This window comes from Acinonyx jubatus, chromosome A1 (assembly GCF_027475565.1).
Source record: "Acinonyx jubatus isolate Ajub_Pintada_27869175 chromosome A1, VMU_Ajub_asm_v1.0, whole genome shotgun sequence".
Taxonomy (NCBI): domain Eukaryota; kingdom Metazoa; phylum Chordata; class Mammalia; order Carnivora; family Felidae; genus Acinonyx; species Acinonyx jubatus.
The window spans coordinates 151598422-151616765 of NC_069380.1; the positions used below are offsets into that span (position 1 = coordinate 151598422).

Genomic DNA, 18344 nt, shown 5'->3' on the forward strand with positions numbered 1-18344 from the left:
TAAGGTTAGTTAATACACCTTTTAAATGTAAGTGCTCTTGAAGTACTAGAAACTTAGATACTTCACAGCAAGAGGGAATTGGTACCTCAAAGTGAAACTACTTTACCTGGTTAAGTTTGGTTCATATAGAGGACTTGAAATTATTTAACAAACTTATGTTTCATAAAAAAGAAAAATCTGTAACTTGGTGAATTATTAAGGCAAACACTAATAAGTAGTATTAAAAATTCCTATAAGTCTTCAGTGATTTTGATATCTAGAAACTAGTCTTACCTAGCATGGCTTAAAACAGGGTTTAATTGTAGTCTTAATGTTTGCAAGCATGACGAATTACTAACATGATTAAGATTGAAATAAATCTCCAAACCATTTTACAAAAAAGAGAAAAACAAAACACTTTATTTTCCACAAGGAAGAGCAATAGGAAAAATTAAATCATTTCCCACATATTGTTTTCTTAAAACAGAGCCTACAAGGACATATTCAGCACCAAATAAAACAGGGGGAAAAAGGGGGAAATTACAAACAGCCATAGAATATAATCTATAAAGCAAACATTTAATATTGCACTTTGTTTTGCTAACATTTTGGATTTTACTTTTCCTAATTGAAAAATCAGGAATCTATCTTGAATACTGGAATACAACTGTGAACCTCACATCTTATGTCAGGAATTGACCAATATTTAGAAAAGAGTAAAGTAATGCCTCTAAATAAGTAAAGAAATAACTTTTAATGGGGAAAATAAAACTTTATTTGATAAAGTTTTATAGATTCAAAATTTAATCACATTTTATTTTGTGACCCAGTGCCAATTATTAGAATATTGGTCATTCTTGTTTCATGTGTTATTTATAAGAGTATATGATGATAAGTATTCCAATGCTATGCATATCAACAATTGTTCCCTAGTTAGACATAAGAGAAAAAAGAAAAGGGATTTTTCAGACACACCCCCCCCCAAACAAAAATAAAACCACCAAATGCCCTTTATGCCAAATATTCCATTAGCTTCTTTTGAGGGGGACATTCACAAAATGATTTAACAACAATAAAAAAATATTTCACCCCCATTTCCTTATTATCTAGTATTAGTTTGCTACGGGAGCCCAAACCCTTTACTGAATCACCTAAAACGCGATTCATTTTTACGCTGGGCTTTCTTCACCCTGTCAGCATTTTTCAAACATGAATTGTCTTCCATGTTTTCTTAAAGGCCACTTATGGAAAAGCCTATTTGTTTTGTATGAAGCTTTAAGACAGTATTTAACCAGGTCAAGCACCAAGCCAGAGTTACTATTATTTTCAGCCACTTTATTAACTGTGGGGTTAAACGGCAGGATAGATGTAACACCCATTTCACACGTATGTTGCAATATCAGAGATGCTGATTTTCATTAAAAACATCAGAGCTGAATTCCTTCCAAAGTAAGACGATCGGTAAACTTGGTACCTTGGAAAATGCAGTTTTTAAGTGTCATCATGAACGCTGGTATATTTGTTATGAGCCAACTGTAAATTATCTTTAATATAAACTATAATTTACTGATGTGGTTGCTCTTATCTATATATACTCAAAGTGAGTTGTTTCTCATGTTTAGCAAAATGTTCTTTAGGTAATGGAAAAAATACTTTCATTAAAAAAAATCCCACAAAAATATAAAACAGTTATCATCCCAGCACATATTCTAGTATACTTGTAATTCTGAAGTTATACACTTTTAGAATAAACTTGGGTTTTCAAGCTCTGAGAAGCTTGAGCAGGACACGAAATATATAAATTGAACTCTCTAATATGTATGTGTATGTGTGTGTGTACATATTCCTGCTCATTAAAACACTTTGCACCAGCAAAAATGATTTCCAACATAGGTGTTTTGGAGGTAATTAAGTAACTCCGTACAAAAATAAATGCACTTTCTCCTCCTTTCCAGTGACTGGAAAATTTTCATACTCTTAAAATAATAAAAATAACAATCATTTTTAAGAGCAACAAGCCCTTAACTCTTTGCTGGTGCCTGCCATACTGCCTTTCTTTACTCCATTCTTAGCTCTGCTAGTTTCTTCTTATATGTAATGATAAAAAGGGAATGTGGGTGGGTTATCACTTTTGTGTATGTCCCTTTTCCAAATTTCCCTCTCCAAAAAGCCAACCAAACAAACAAAACAAAAAAATAACTCAACAGTGCAACAAAACACAAATAGCATTCCAACAGTTTGGCAAGTGATGCGTTCACCTGAGATTAAGTGATTTTAGGCAGTCAGTAACAAAATGCTGCTTTGCTGTAATAGTAGAAAGGCAACAAATTCTTAAAAGAAACCAAGAAGGTATACAATCTTGACAAAGTCTCTTATTAGCTTCCTCCTCTTATCTCTTTTCCCACATATCTGTTGCGTATCTACTACAGTAGGCTGCAAAACATACAGCAAGAAGGATTGGCTTGAAGGCATTTGATGTTTGTAAATAAATCCACAATAGGATCCAAGCTGAAGAGGTGATACATGGTCAGCCTAGTAGGACATTTCTGAGCATGTGCATACGCAGGTAAAGTCCAGGCTATATTAAATTAAAAAAAAAGTCAGTGCGTTTTTTTCATGTTAAAGTTTTTTCAAAGCTTTCTTTTGTTCCTTGTTGTGCTGACCACAAACAAGTTTTTAAAGAGTATCAAGAGTCTGGCATAAATGGAAAAAAAAAAAGCTGTAGTGACATTGGAACTGCACAATGTAAGCATTGAGCATGTGCAAATTTTCAAATCAAAAGAAGGAAATCATCCCTCTTTACAACGTGGTGTCTTGACACGTATGACCATAGGCTAAGAAGACTGCTCTTAATATGTGCCTGTTTTAAAGGAGAAAAGCTTAGATCTTCAAGCATGTTGGAGCAGTCCCAGAATGTTGCTGTAGGCTTCTAAAGCATGATCACTGGTTGTTTCATGTATCTGCCATTTTTCTGGGCAAAAGCAATTCCACTTCCTCTGAAAACGTGTCTCCAAGATACTTCTCTGTCCTCAGCTGGGAAGAGATACAGTTCAGAACCCACATCAAGTTGATCTAACACAGTTCCTTCAACGAGAGGGGCAGGATGGTCTATCATCTGCTGACTGATCAGGATTTGGATCAATCTAAAAAGAAAAGTGAAAAAAAATAGTTACTTGATAAGGTCTAGTAAAAATGCAGCTAATGACTAACATTTTGAGTACCACTGAGGAATTTAATCAGAAAGAACATACGCAGCATTTAAGGGAAGAAAGGATACTAGTATTATCTATAAAGTGTCTTAGATTTAATTACTAGGTTAATAATAAAATTTATAAAGGTATGCCCAAATAGTTCTCTTTTCCAAAAGGTAATGGTGAAATTTTATCAGAGAATGGTGTTTTACTCCGCACTTAGTAGGAACGAAGACTCAAATACACAATGGAAAACATCTTCATAGCAATGATCTCCTTTTATGAAATATCCCTTTTATCCTTTTACAAAAAAGTCAACTCCTCTCTTTTCTAGGCTTTGAGAAGAATGCAGTTGTGTAAAACCCCAGAGGGCCTAGAAAAACAGTGTGTATCAAGAAATAATGCTGAACCCAAAATGCTCTACAGTCTTCCCATCTTCTCATTTCTACAGTGACTTTCATATGCACATACATTTAAGCAACGTGAGTATATTTCAGCTGTTTCTCAGCTAGAAAGAGAATTGACATAGGAAGGCAAATAGCTGCCTTTAATACGTTCCTTTTTGTGAGACATCGTTTGGGCATCACCCATTTTTACTTGTATTTAAATGTGGCACAGTCCAAAGTGCCTCAGAAACTTTAGGTAAAACACATTTTTAGAGGAAAAAAAGCATCTACCTTTTAATGACTTAAAAGAGACAAAAAAAAAAAAATCACTGTAATACAATCTAGAACTCCTCCCCCCATGTGGCTATTAATTAAATCACACTTTGAACCAATTTAGGGTTTTAAAAGTTTTTAAATTCCCTTAATTATCTTAGTTCACTTTAAAAGAAGGAAGTAGAATTTTACTACAAATTGCTTAGATTGTCATTCTTTTAAAATGCCTGTTGTACAGCCAGAAGGCCTCAGATCAAATCAGTAGTGACTGACTTAAGACAGAAACATCAGTGTAAAAATGTAATAAAATCTGTAAGTGGGAGAACATTTTTAACATTGTAAGGGAAATTTTATGAAATAGAATAAACCATAAGAATAGTTGGATAGAAAACCATAAGAATTTACAAAAACAAATTCTAAATATTCTACATTTCAATGAGTAAAGTGGATCTCCTATTAACCACATTCAAAGGAAAACACACTCTTCTGGCAATGATGTTAAGGGAGAAAAGGAGCAATTTCTTGCAAAGTGAAACAATCCCATTATGTCTTATTTGAGAGTAATAATACGTAGTAAAATTGCTAAACTATGATAACCAAAAGGATTAGGTTGATTCCAGTGATTTACAAAACTATTTGGTATTATACTGGTATCAAGGGCAACTTTAAAGCCCTTCAAACATGTATGTATTTTTAAAAAAAATTTTTAATGTGTATTTATTTTTGAGAGACAGAGACAGAGCACGAGCAAGGGAGGGGCAGAGAGAGAGGGAGACACAGAATCTGAAGCAGGCTCCAGGCGCTGAGCTGTCAGCGCAGAGCCTGACGTGGGGCTCGAACTCACAAACTGTGAGACCATGACCTGAGCCAAGTCAGCGAAGCCACCCAGGCGCCCCTGTTCAAACATATATTAAGATATATTCTGAAGTATCCCGAAATTGCTGGCTTTCTACCCTGCCTCCTTGCCTTCCACATGCTGTTTTTCCTGCCTGGACTATATTACTTTTTGAGGACTACTTATTTTGAAGATCTGACTTAATAATCACCTTCTCAGGGAAGCCTTTCCTGATTCCCAAGTCCTAATGAACTGTTCTCAAATGAACTGCATGCATTCCTATCATACTATTATGAAATATTTCATCTCTAAATTTGTTCTTCTCACTAGTCTGTGAGCTTCTCTCAAGTAAGGGCCATGTTTTATTCACCTACATGCTTGGTGGTCATCAATGGGAGATGAATAGAAATGTCTGTCTAACATGTTTTTGCACATGTTCTTTTCCCCTATGACTATTAAAATATGCAAGAATTAAACTTGAAAAGGCTGATGAGTAAGATGAATTAAAGCTACTGAATTAATTTATGGTTGCAAAATGCCACTTCTATTGATGCTTAAAATATGATATTAATTAGTCCTGGGGTGCCTGGTTGACTCAGTCTGTTGAGCATCTATCTGACTCTTGATTTTGGCTCAGGTCATGATGTCATGGTTTGTGAGCTCAAGCCCCGTATCAGGCTCTGCGCTGACAGTGCAGAACCTGCTTGGGATTCTCTGTAAAGCTCTCTTTCTGCCCCTTCCCCGCATGTGCTTGCTCTCTCTCTCAAAATAAATATAAATAAGCTTAAAAAAATGAATTATTCCTTTAACTGACATTCTGTGAGCATGAGACTGGACCACTATCCCCGTTTCCCCAATAATATGAGTCCTACTTATTAAAGTTAAGAATGAAACTTATTTAAATCTGGACAACCATAATTTAATGCTTAATCCTGTTGTTTTAAATTATTTTTCTATTAATATGATGCTAATCAAAACTGAACTACGTTTTTAAAAAAGTCTACAATAGTATTTCCCAGGAGAGCTGGCCTATTTCATACTTGAGGAGCTAGTGTTTACCTCTGAATAAAGAGGTGGAGGCAAGAACCGAAACTCCTGGATATAAGCAAACAGTGGTCCTTGAAGCGCTCTCTCAAAGTCATCACAAGCACTCACTGGTGCAAGATTGTTCCGCCTTTGTTCCTCTGTTACCACTTCTGCATAGCTGGGTGGTGCTGAAGGAAAAAGATACACGCAATTCGAACAGCATGTTCTTATGCATGTCAAAATACACAGAATAATAGATATTAACAAATAATGTCAAGATAAAAAAAAATAATTTTTTGTTTTGTGATCAAAACTACAGGGATATAGGTTTTAAATCTAACATTAGGGACACATCTACTGTCTGCAGGTATAGACAAAAGTGTATCTATAAAATATTAGAAGCAAAATTATGTTCTTGAAAATATTAAGAAATTAAGCTTAAACATGCATTATCAAATTACCTTCAGGTCTTTCAGGTAGGGATAAACCAAGCCAGTTCATATTCATGCTACACTGACTGCTTACACTTGAGGTTCTGCTACCAAATGGATGTAGAGGAATGGTACCAATGACAAGTGGCAAATTAAGAAATAAATCCATAGCTCCAGGAATATCCACATATACCTAAGCATTGAAAAAAGATGTTAGGTTTAGAATTCCAAGTATTATTTCTTTTTTAAAAACTAATAACCCAATTTTAATGTTGAAGACTTCATTTACTTTGTTTCTTAGTTATATATACGTAAAACATACTAGAAATTTTTCTCTAGTTACGTATAATACTGTATAGTACGTTTACACGTGAGGTAAACGATTAATTATAAACCAAATTTAGTATTTACATATATTTTTATATATCATATATGGAATATAAAAATCAAATCCTGGATATAAGACAAAATAATATCCTCATGACTTTAATACTAAATAACAACAACAAACCCTTAACTCTATACATACCATTAGTGAATATTCCACACGAATTATGCTACAGTCGAGGATAGAGGGAGAAACTGGTGGAATTTTCAGCAACTTTCCATTCCAGGTATCTGTCTTTCCAGATGATAAGGATTCCCCACGTAAGTTAGCCACAAGCTGTTTTACTTCCTTCATTTTCCCTTTGGCATAGAAGGCCTGTGTTTGGTAAATGGCTGCCTTTGGCACTACCATTCGGGAAGAGCAGTTTTCAATCTCAGCAAATATCTGAATTGATTCACCTAGAGAAAAAAAATATGTATCTACTGTTAAAAAAGCAGAAAAAGGTAAAATAAACCCAAAAATGGATTCTTAAGAACTTAAAATGTAATTTCATTGCTCTACATGGACTACATGGACAAAAAACTGTCCCAAAAGCAGGAAGTAATTTAGAATTATGAAAAAGAACTACTCATTTACAGTAGCTATTTAAAAATGGACACTACATTCCAATTTACGAAAGAAAACTGAGTTACTTTACTAAAGAATACTATATTATGTTTGCATTTAGAGACATTCCATAAATTTATATATAAAAGCTAAATGAAGGATCGTTTTCCTTGGGAAGCCATCTCATACGTACCTGGGGTATAGCCCTTCCTTTCGATTTTGGCACTTAAGGATATTGGGCCTGAGGTACAGAACCAGCAACAGAGAGTCTTTTCTTTTGTGCCTGCTTGGGGTGACTGTAAGAAATAAATTTAGAGAAAAAGATCAATGCATGAAATTGGGACAGTAACAATGTTTTAATATAAAAATCCCAAATTCTTGGAGAATTAAAATTAAAAGCAGTGTTGCTTTTTTTCTAAGTGTATCCAAATGTACTTCAAAAAAAACCTAACTGATGGCTCCTGAATTATACAATTATTTTTGTTCATATATAAATTTCCATTCAATTAAAAAAAGGGGTACAAGGTTTAACATCACATTCCATAAACAAAGTTTTACATATACAGTAATTAAAAACTAACCATCCAAACAAACAAAAAAACCCTTTCCACATAAACTGCCTTTAAAAAAAAAAGGCAGCTTAGAAAACAGTTTGGTTATAATCCCAAATGTTAACATCTTTCTTTAAGAATGTAACAATCAATTAATTATGTGAAAAAAGGAAAACTCTCATTTTTAATGTTATTTGCTTGAAGATGTTATCATTTGTTTAAACCAAATAAAGTTTTTAAAGTCAAATTTGAATCTTGTGGAAAAATGCAATTAAAAAGAATTGCTTTTAAAATGGAATTGTTTTTTCATCAAAGTGACAAAATCTCCCCAACATTTGACAACTATCCCTATGTTGGAAGAATGCAATGCGAATTTTAGATTATGATCTTTTCATGGTAAGTGATATGGTCTTATAATAATAACTGATACTACTGTTCCTCTTCTGCTAGAATTATCCAAGGAACAGATCTATTTTTTGTTATTGTTATCTTTTGAGTAAGAGTTATTTCATACCATATGCTGAAGTTATTACAATGTCAGAAAATATGAGCATACTTTTCGCTAATTTGTGTGCTCTTGACTGTATTTTTAAAATAAATATTAAAAAATAAATAGTTATGAATTTTAAAATAAATCACAATTTAAAATTTATACGTATTGCATAGTTTAGGTGATTATTCTTTAATATTTATATGCTGAAAACAAGAATGAAGAATTCAGTCAATTCTTACCAGTAATGAAGGAGTGTTGATATCTATATGCTCAAAGACTGTAAATTCCTTCTTTAATTTTACTGGTAGAAGCCAAGGCCTGTGCAATTCGGCTTTCACCCAATAGCGCACACTGCCATGTCGGCCTTCGAATGAGGTAGCAAGTGGTCTGTGCAGAATATAAAGTTCAATATATTAATTTTATACCTCTTTTTAATAATTATACAGCAGGTCAGCATATAGAAGTGTTACTACAGGGCACTGTTTATTATCAATGAGGTATCAAACATAGAATTTTTTTAATTTCCAAAGGGATAAGTCATTGGGGGAAAAAATCTTCTGTTTTCCAAATGACAATAGCTAACAGTTAATATTATAGTAATTTTGCTTAAAAAAGCCAGAAGAATACAATCCCTTTAAACTAAGAAGAAGCTACTTTTAATGCTGGTGGCAAAATTATGCAAGTTTGGAAATGAACAATTCTTGAAAGATCAAAAGTTTAATCTAAAAATGAAGTTAAGAATGGTTTAAGTATTTCTATTAAGAAATTCTACCCACTGGCTAGAAATCTCTTTTTGTAGTAACTAATTAAGAAGATCTAGAAAAGGCATAGGCCATTTGTTATAATTTAAAAAAATTTGCATTTTATAGGTCTACTGAAACTCTAAAAAGCTGGTTTCCCATTTCCTAGTTTACTCATATTCTAACTCTTTTTGGCCAGGTTTTCTAACTTTATAGGTTTAAAAAGAAAAAGAAACATTTCTGTTAATCTCTGTCAAGAAAATCAGAAGTGTTTTTCAATTCTCCCAAATTTTATTAATTGTGGAAGGTTTTATTTCGGTAGGCTTAGTTTTTTTTTTTTTTTCTTCTTTCATAATTTCCTTAGAAAAATGCCCAGGGTTCAGTTATGTATAAGGTACAGTGCTAACTTAGATTAGCATGAGAAGTAGTGTTGTTTTTACAGATATTTTTGTATTTTAGACTCCTGTATTAATGTGTATAGCACAGAAAAGTAAAATGCAGTATTTATGTTAGTCTTCCAGACTTTATTTTAAATGACCTTGATTTGGGGTGCCTGGGTGGCTCAGTCAAACATCTGACTCTTGATTTTGGATCAGGTCGAGACCTCACGGTTTGTGGGATTGAGCCCCATGTCCGGCTCTGAGCCGACAGTGCAGAGCCTGCTTTGGATTCGCTCTCCCTCTTTTTCTCTCAAAATAAATAAATAAACATTAAAAAAAGTTAATGACCTTGGTTTACAGATTTTTAAAAAACATATAAATATTAAATTACCTTCACCCTGAGAAATATTCAGGCCCAGTATTAGCATTATATTCACACTTGCAGTATGTCTCTTAAAAAGTAGATTAGGGCATGGAGGAAATAGAATATTCTGAAAAATACCATTTATAAACTATTCGCATGTAACTCAAGTACTAGAATTATCAAAGATATTAAAAAATTGAGGGGAGTATTTGTTTTTTAACGATCTATTTTTATGTTAAGAATAAACCACTTTCTTTTCTTCTTCCATACTATATTCCAAGCCTTATATTTAGGTACACGATGGGTGTTTCCTTTTAAGTTCAGATCATATAGTATCTCTTTTGGGACCTTTTCAATCAGCTCTTTGCACAGAAGCTGAATCCGTATCTAAAGAACATCACTTCTAAAGTTAATCTATTCCTAATTATTTTTATCTTTTTAGTTTACTGCTGTTGGTTAGCATTAGCAGAAAAGACTTGGTATGTTCTATGTTTCTGCTAGTACCAAGTGATGATAAATAAAGTACTTATAAAATGGTTACTATTTAAGCAGAATCTTCTAATTCACTCACGTTAGGTGAAATACTATTCAAGTTTTAAAAACCTCACAGATCTTGAGACAAAGTACTAAGAATTGAGCTTTGCTTTCTATAATTTTGCCAGGCTAGATTAAAAAGTAGCTACTTCTTTCAGTGTATTGTTTTCCTCTAGCAACATTCAATAATGAAAAGGGTTTTTTTTTAAACTAAAAATATTTAAATTTAGAATAATTTTAATTTTAAAAGAATGGAGGTTTATGAAGAATGCCTGTTATAATACTTACGTCTGTGGAAGCTCGAAGCTGAATGCATATTCATGCCTTCCTGAATGAATAGTGTTGAAGCCTTCTTCGGAATTATCATCATCTTAAAACAAACAGAAAAAGAAAAAGCTTGACGTTAAACCTTTGCACACTCCTCACAGTGGCGTAACTTTAAAGATACTCCTATAACAATTAAGGCCACAAGCTTTGTAGTCTGAGAGGTCTTAATGCCAATTCTTACTTTGGTTACTTCCCCTGGGTGAAATACAAATCCTGAGACTTCAGTTGCCTCATCTGTAAGATGGGGATAATTAACACTTCTACCCCAAAGGCAAGTATTTTAATGGTATATGAGCCAACTCTACAGGATCTGCATCCAATACAGTACATGCTCAACAAAAAGAGGAAGAGCTCAAATTTCACACTAAGATGTTATCTTGGTCTCCAATGGTTTATTTAAGCTTATTATGAGACATAGAATAAAAACTGGGTAAACCTTTCAAGTCTGTCAGTTTTGATACAGATGAAATGAATGTTATAATTCTAAAACCATTAGAAAACTTTGTCAAATGTTGACGTTAAAAAGAAAAACGGAACAGTGATTTTAATGTCAGTTTCAAAGCTAAAAATAAAAATTCTTTATTGACCCTAAAATGATGACCACACTCAGTTTGTCCTAGCGACAGCTAAAAATGTGCATACATATATTAAAAAACCCTTAAATAGCTTTAAGATCTTTTAAAGGTTGCCTGCTTACGGGGAAACATGTTCTACATCCTTGAAAACTGAACTCCAATTAGGTTGTTTCCAATTTCCAGATGAATGACCTTTCATTTTATAACCAATTTCTTTCGGCCAAAGAGCTTATTTTAAAAATTTCTCCATAATAAATATACTTAATGAAAATACGGGCGGGGATTCTGGATTCTTAAAATGACTTTTCTTAGCCTTCTAAATATTATAATTACATAAATGTCTTATTATTAACGTACTTTTTAGTGTAGACACCATCATTTACCACGAGAGGAGACGAGACTGGTAAAATCATTTAACTTTCCCTCACCAAAAAGTATCGAAGGTACACAAAAAACGTGATGCTTCCCTTACATCAAAGGGAGAAAAGGAAAAAATTGCGTCTGTATGTGGATACTTTTATTCAAAACCCACGATGATTCCCTCATATCTCAGTACTATTTTCCTCATCCCCTGTGCAAATCCTCTGAAAGAATTTCAGCACTGAAAATTGGCTGGTGAGTTGGGGGCCATGTACACTCGTTCCCCTCGAAGGCGCCCAAAGTTTGCCTCCCTCTCCTTTTCTTCCCTTCTCTCTCCCTTTTTGTGCCAGCTCAGCAGTCTCATTGAGGCGAGCTGCGGCGGCCGCGCCGTGGTAAACAAGTGCCGGGCTGTCAATCAAGAACTAGACCGGAGCAGGAGAGGACCGGCCTAAACCGGCGCGAGCAGATCCCAGCCGGCCCGCCCGCGCGCCGCCGCCGCCCGCGCGACCCGCTATACATACGGCATACGTCGCGCGGCGCTCGCGCTCGCGTTCGCGCAGCCTACCCTGCTGGACTGGGGGCGGGGCGACCGCACAGCGGCGCTTCCGCTTTACACGCCCCAGCCGGTGACCGGTTCGATCTGGCTCGGGCCACCCTGACACCTTTACAGTTGCGGTGAGGGAAACTGGGGCGGGGTGGGGGGTGGGCAGGGCTGCATAGTCCCCGGGAAACAATGGGGAGGGGCCAGGGAATACTCGCCAAGGCCCCGACCCCAGCTTTCGTTGTCAGTGGCACTTTTCCCTCTTCTCCTGGCCAGCCTTTACGGTCTGTCCCTCAGGTCAAATCAAGGTAGCCGGTCTGGGGACTGCATAGGTCCACAACACGCTTTGTTTGTTTCAGCTCAGGGAATGAGCGTTTACAGAAGCCAGCTGACATCTTCCAGCCGAGAACAGGAAAACGGGGTCCTGCTAACCCTGCCTACCCAAGTTCCTTCAGAATAGAATTGTCAGCTGAAGTTACGCCCAGGGCCGTTCGGCACCTGTAAGGCCAGCAGGAGCTTCTCCCCCTCTACTCTGCTGAAACCCAAGATCGTTTTCTTCGGGGTCCCCAAGCAAGCCGAGGTGAGGGGCGACAACATTCCGTGACATGAACCACGGCGCCTCCACAAGCTCAGGGAGGGATGCGAGTACGGGCGGGGGCGGCCACTCTGGAGGGACCTTTACCGGCGCACGCCGGTTCCAAGCCTCGCCCCAACCGGCGCGAGCCCACTCTCTCCACCCGCCCGCGCCCAATCCAATCAGAGCTTGGCATCGCCTTAGCAACAGGCTAACAAACGCGGCTCCGCCTATCGCCGGTCGCCCGGGGCGGGGTCTCAGTTACCAGGCTAGTTTGAGAGGTCCCACTTTTAAGTCATTGAAACTATTCCAGCTAAGAGCTCGTCCGCGCCTTGCAGGGATTGAGGGGCATCTCGCTGGGGTACGGGGTACATAGTTTTCTTTACCGTGAAATCATCGAGTAACTAATCAAACTGCGTTTGCCCCCATAAGTCGTTATTCTACTTTTATCCCACTGCAAACCTCAGCTCCTTAAAAACCTTTGTTTCTTAACCGTTTGATAAAAAGCTGCAATGTCCAGAAAGGTTCAAACACAAACTCGTGTGCCTGCTTCTCAACAAATACCAAAGCTGTCATTAGGCATTTACATTTAACATCAGTCTTACTGCTCAGAAGGATTAACTAGAAATTATTTCAGAATACAAATGACCTGTGTGTAACCGTGAAAACCCAACCAAAGAACTGATTTCATCTTAATCTATTAAAAAAAAATGAGTTAAATGCTGTAACTCCCAAGCATCCTTCATTTCGACACTTGCCTTAGTTCAATTAGCACTTCCTCAAGGATGTATATTTTTTAATATTAAAAAAGGTAAAGATGTCCTGTACTTTTTCAAAATTGTCAACATTTGAACTAAATACTGCATGAAAAAGGAGAAGCATAAAATTACATAACCAGTTTTAACATTATATTCTTCTTGGGCTAGGAATTAAGTCATCGCCACCACCTGACGCGTGTAACCAATCTGCTGAGAGCAGAACAAGCGCCCCTCCTCACCACCCCCCAGAACTGGTCCGAAACAGGATTGAACCGCTTCTAACAAAGGGTGGAAACTTAGAAAAACAAGCTTAGAGTCTCCTATATTTCCACAATGTAACCACTTAAACAATAGATTGGAAATCTTAGGACCCCTTCTCCCCTTGACAACCCTTCATCTTCCCTTTCTAACCAAAAATCAAATCCAATGTACCGAATACTTTTCAATTCCATTTGACTGGCACCGGTTTCATTGAATGCACGTTCCAAAGTTAGGCATCATACTCGGAAAAGAAAATTACTGACCCGAAATGGCTTCTAAAACTGATTTGAAACCTATCATAATGATAGACACTATCCTTTAAAATAGAGAATGCTTGATGTAAATTTATAAAGGATCTGGAAAGAATAGGGAAAAAACACGTGGGGTGTTGATGCCATATGTCAAAATAAGCCACAGAAATCCTTTATCAAAGAACAACGATCAATTCTTTAAAATATTTTGCGTGTCAATACTAAAAATGAAAACCACCTATTTACCCACTTAAAAATGTTACTCCGTTTCTTCACTGAAGCTTAGTTTTTTAAGATCTAAGGTTGCAGAGTACAAGGGAAAAAAAAATCGAATACTGGACTGCAGATTTTAGCAATTCATTTGAAAACTTATTAGTAAAATTATTGAATGAGATTTAAGTAGAATTTACAAGTAAGATAGAAATGTATTCCAAGTGCGTATGGCACAGACCAAGCCGGGTATAGACAGAGGTAGTTGAATAAGTGCAGTTTGCAGTCACTTTGCAGATGCCTGCATGCATTACGGCTTAACACACGATGAATGTCAAGGAGAATCCCAATCTTCCAACTTTGCTAATCTTTATCAAACTGCTATGTGTTAGGCCAGGAGTAGAATTAACACGAATTCAGGAAAATTGAAAAGGTACTTTTCCAAAGAAAATCAAGGTCTAATGATTTCTGTATAATATAAAAACTTACCTCTTTCGTGTCCAATTAAGATGTCTTTATGGTTGAAATATTCTACTTCTTCAGTGTAATTCTGTGTATAGGCAGTATTGGAGCCGGCGTTTCTTGACTCGGTCCAGCGTACTTTCGCATGTCCTCTTGCATGAATTTTAAGAGATTTTACTCTGATTTCCCCAGTAACTTCTAAATTCACCCTTCCTGAGACTGTATCCCCACTAGAATACACAGGGACATTGCTGTCATTAAGACAGTCAAAGCTTATTGTCAAACTCTTCACCTTTCCCAGCACCATGTTTATAACAAAATCTATAAAAATATAATGTAAGACAAAAAAAGTCAAGATCACATATAAAATGTGATCTTCACCTAACACTGATCGATGTCTTTGCCGTGCAAAAAGCTTGCAGGCAAGATCAGTGATTCTTTACAAATAGTTCATTGAGATTTCTTAAAAAGTCAGGGCAGCACAGAGGCTGCTGCTCCACGATTCTGCTAGTCTCAGTGGTCTCCTTACAAAGACGGGCGGCTGGAGGCTGCCAGCTCACTTTAAGAGCAGCTTTGTGAAAAACAACCCCAGTGCGCATGCGCACGCCGCGGCTGCTGTCCGCCCTCCCTGCGCGTCCCCTCCCGCGCCCGGCTCGCTCCCTCGCTCGCTCGCGGGTACAGTAGGTGTACAGCTAAGGGAAGAAGACACGGGCTGTCGGGAGGCTGAACCTGACTTCTCTTCATTGTGGGCTCCTATTGGTAGGCAGGCTACCGTAAACCCTCGACGTGCTATCTGGAGCCCCTTATCGAGCACACTCTAATAGATAATAAAAGAGTGGGCACTGGGGGACAGGCGCCGGGTGGGGAGATGTTTGCAAAACCAAGTAGGGATAAACTGCTGAGTGACCAGACCGAAGCGAGCGTTACCGGCGCTGCAGGGTTTTGCCCACTACTTGGATGGAAGGAGGAAAAAGTGATGTGTGAAGAGAGATGGGGGAAGGGGAGAAACCGGTTGGGCAAGCGGCTGGTTGCCGAGCATAATCTAACGAATTTCAAAAGAAAACGTAATAAAAACTAGACAAGAAACAGTGTTCGTAGACAAGAGCATTCTTGGCTTGGATTATTAAAAGACCACTGCGTTGTAGGCAGAGTGGAAGGGAACTCAGTCGAGGCCAAAGGAGCCTTACAAGAGAAGACCAGAAGGAGCAAGAAAGAGAGGCAACTATGATCAATAGTTTGTTTTTTTTTTTCTTCTTCTTTTTTTAATCAATAGGTTTTGCTTACTCCTCGACTGCTTTTTCTTCCATCTCTTAATTAGCAACGAAAAGCAACCAAGTTGTTTGCATGATGACGCCAGGGGGGAAAAGGCCTGACCACTTCCTAGAAGGAAGAAAAGAGGCTTTTTAAAGACACCACCTACAGCTAGATTTGCAGGGTATGACATGATTACAACTCCTGTGTCCAGAGGATTAAAAATAGAGTTTGGCCTTAAAAAGTACCACTTTATAAAAGGCAACATGACATAGTGTTTTAACTGACCTCATGTTCACAACAGAATCGAAAATCTTTGTTAGAAATTAGTGAAGCCTGTAAGATGGTTTTTAAAAAGCATGATGTGGTATATAAATAGAACTTAATTTTGTAAAGTTCTCATATTAATTTTTACAAGTCCAACGGTCTTAGACTGTTCAACATTGTAATCCTCTTAATCAAAGACAAGTAAATTTATATTGTGAACATTTTGGTAACAAATGGCAATGTTTTCATAAACTCACACTGGGATTCAAGGCATAACAGCATAAACTTTTCTAGATTTTTGCAATCAACAGAGCTGCTTCTAAGAGAAATGTAGATGGAAAAATATGAATCTGGAACTATATATTCATAATTAAATACACTGGAAGATTTTTGACTGTTCTCATTGGTTTACTGTTTTCTTGCTTTTTGGGGAAGAAACAATTTCGTTGGATTTTAGTTGACAAGGTAGTTACCTTGGCCTCAGCATTATATATAAATATACAAATTATTTGGAGAGTTAATGACCAGGCCATTTATCTCTAATAAAGTTTAGATGGCTATGCTTAAAACTGAATTTGTGTATCTGAGTGGGAAACATAGCCTTTTTTCTTTTTTTTTCCCTCTTGGTTGACACCTGGTGGAAATTCATTCTGGTTGTTCAAGTACTTGGAATTTTGTACTAGCTTTGGTAACAGATACTACTTGGGTTTTTTTGCCACCTAGTGGTAAAATGGTGAATTTGCTAAAATGTCAGCTTCTCAGCTTTAGGGTCAAATGATACTTGTGAAGCATTCAAATGACATTGGGCAAGAAATGGATTTAAAAGTGCAGTACACAATGAGGCCTTCATTACTAAATTTGTTTTAAATACCTCAGGGCTCGTGAACAATGGCTAAATTGTTCAGAAGTTTAAGTAAAAATTTTCTTGTCGTAATATAACTTCTATCTGAAAAAATAAGAATCAGTTTTTTAAATGAACTAGAATTGCATTTAATCAGAAAGAACCCTAAGAGATTTACTTGTAGTTTGGAAAATTGTTTTACCACATTAAATGATTCATTCATGGGGCTATAGGGCATTATTCCTTCTCTTAGAAGCTTTTAGGGTATTATAAATTACTGTCTTTATTACTTACTTTGCTATTTCTCTTTATTTTCTCTCTGTGTCTTCATAAACACTTCCTAAACACCTCTTAAACTAATTGACAAGTTGCCAGGAAATTCTTATCCCCTGTCACTTTTACTTAAGATTCTACTGATTTATCCTAATTATCACCTTTCTTTGATTTGGATTTGGTCATATAACTATTTAAGTGTCTAAACTTGAGTTTACTTGCTTCATTTTGTTTACTTTCTCCTATTTGTTCAAACTCTGGAAACACCAGAAACAAACGAACAACAAACAAACAACCCTGGCACCTTTAAATTCCTGTTTGTGTTTTCAGTTTTTTAAAAATTTATTTATGTAAGTAATTTCTACATCCAGTATGGGGCTCAAACTCACAACCAGAGATCAAGAGTCTCATGCTCTTCCAACTGAGCCAGCCAGATGTCCCTTTGTATTTGTGTCTAAAAGGAAAAAAACACTTGGATTAAATTTTGGACTAAATGTTTTCTCTTGTGGCATTTGTAACCTCCCCTTTTCAAAACTCCTTGTCTAAAACTCTGCCTTTGAGATAACTTGAAATGTTGTACTTTAGGTGTTTTCTTGGTCTTCTGGACTTGTCTTACTGGGCCCTTATTGTATTTTGCATTAAGTTTAAGCTATTCATCTTTACCACTAAGGCTCTTTCCTACTGCACTCCAGCCTACGTCTCGTATGCCTTCTCCTCCTACTCCTCTGCTGACTCTCTATACTCCTGTCAAGTGCATCTTCTGTCCCCTTTGTTAGCCTGTCTCGCTGTTGCCAATGTGCAGTTGCATGCTGTTTTCTGTGCCCAGAACAACATCTCACTGCTGTTAACTCCTTTCCCTTCTTCTAACCCCTCTACTAGACTCAGTTGGGCACAACTGAATAAAATTCCAAGTAGGCAGAATAACTAGCTCCCCCTTCCCTTTTTACAACTTCTTCAGAGCTTAAGTAGAAATCCCTCTTTCTGGTATTTGTTCCTTGGATTTTAAATTCAATGGCTGTTCCATCTTACTGTACAAAGGGTTAAACTCAAGCTCAAGAACTCTATCTAAAACTGACAAATGATGATCACTATCAAGATATTTTGTATTCATGTGGTAAGTAAAAATTACTGCCAAGTCTGGAGATTTTTACATAATATGTCATAGTGCTCAATATTATTAAAAAAAAAACACCAAGCCATCTCAACAGAAAGTTTTCATGTATGATTGTAAGAAAAACCACACCAGGAGCCAGACCTATTCTTAAAAAAAAAAAAA

The 18344-nt window shown here is 36.6% G+C and overlaps 1 protein-coding gene and 1 long non-coding RNA gene across 17 annotated transcripts in view; one reads left to right on the top strand and one right to left on the bottom strand.

The window, feature by feature from the left end:
* Positions 1-369: 369 nt before the first annotated feature.
* On the bottom strand, positions 370-14966 carry ARRDC3 (arrestin domain containing 3). 3 transcript variants are annotated; one of them, XR_008299643.1, is made up of 8 exons: positions 14464-14965; positions 10406-10487; positions 8339-8486; positions 7249-7351; positions 6651-6907; positions 6152-6314; positions 5724-5916; positions 370-3122 (listed from the first exon to the last, which is right to left on the bottom strand). XR_008299643.1 is itself a non-coding variant. In XM_015065208.3 (8 exons), the coding sequence occupies exons 1-8, from the start codon at positions 14741-14743 to the stop codon at positions 3066-3068; spliced, it is 1245 nt and encodes a 414-aa protein (XP_014920694.1). In that variant the 5' UTR covers positions 14744-14966; the 3' UTR covers positions 370-3065. The 3 variants fall into 3 exon arrangements, 2 of the variants coding, with proteins under 2 accessions (XP_014920694.1, XP_026893999.1); XM_015065208.3 differs by having other exon boundaries at positions 5724-5878; positions 14464-14966; XM_027038198.2 differs by lacking the exon at positions 14464-14965 and adding an exon at positions 11377-11514 and having other exon boundaries at positions 5724-5878.
* A 76-nt stretch (positions 14967-15042) lies between these two features.
* The window catches only part of LOC106968797 (uncharacterized), a 231146-nt gene continuing 227844 nt past the window's right edge, over positions 15043-18344 (top strand). For 7 of the 14 annotated variants that reach the window (XR_008299651.1, XR_008299656.1, XR_008299650.1 and 4 more), the window contains exon 1: positions 15204-18182. This is a non-coding gene — a long non-coding RNA (uncharacterized LOC106968797). The other 7 variants (XR_008299658.1, XR_008299649.1, XR_008299657.1 and 4 more) reach the window with 6 other exon arrangements.

Coding starts and splice junctions, on each gene's coding strand:
- ARRDC3 (XM_015065208.3), bottom strand. CDS start 14,743: ATGGTGCTGGGAAAGGTGAAGAGTTTGACAATAAGCTTTGACTGTCTT. Junction 10,488..14,463: donor CTTAATTGGACACGAAAGAG/GTAAGTTTTTAT, acceptor GTTTGTTTTAAG/ATGATGATAATTCCGAAGAA. Junction 5,879..6,151: donor CCTACCTGAAAGACCTGAAG/GTAATTTGATAA, acceptor TTTTTCCTTCAG/CACCACCCAGCTATGCAGAA.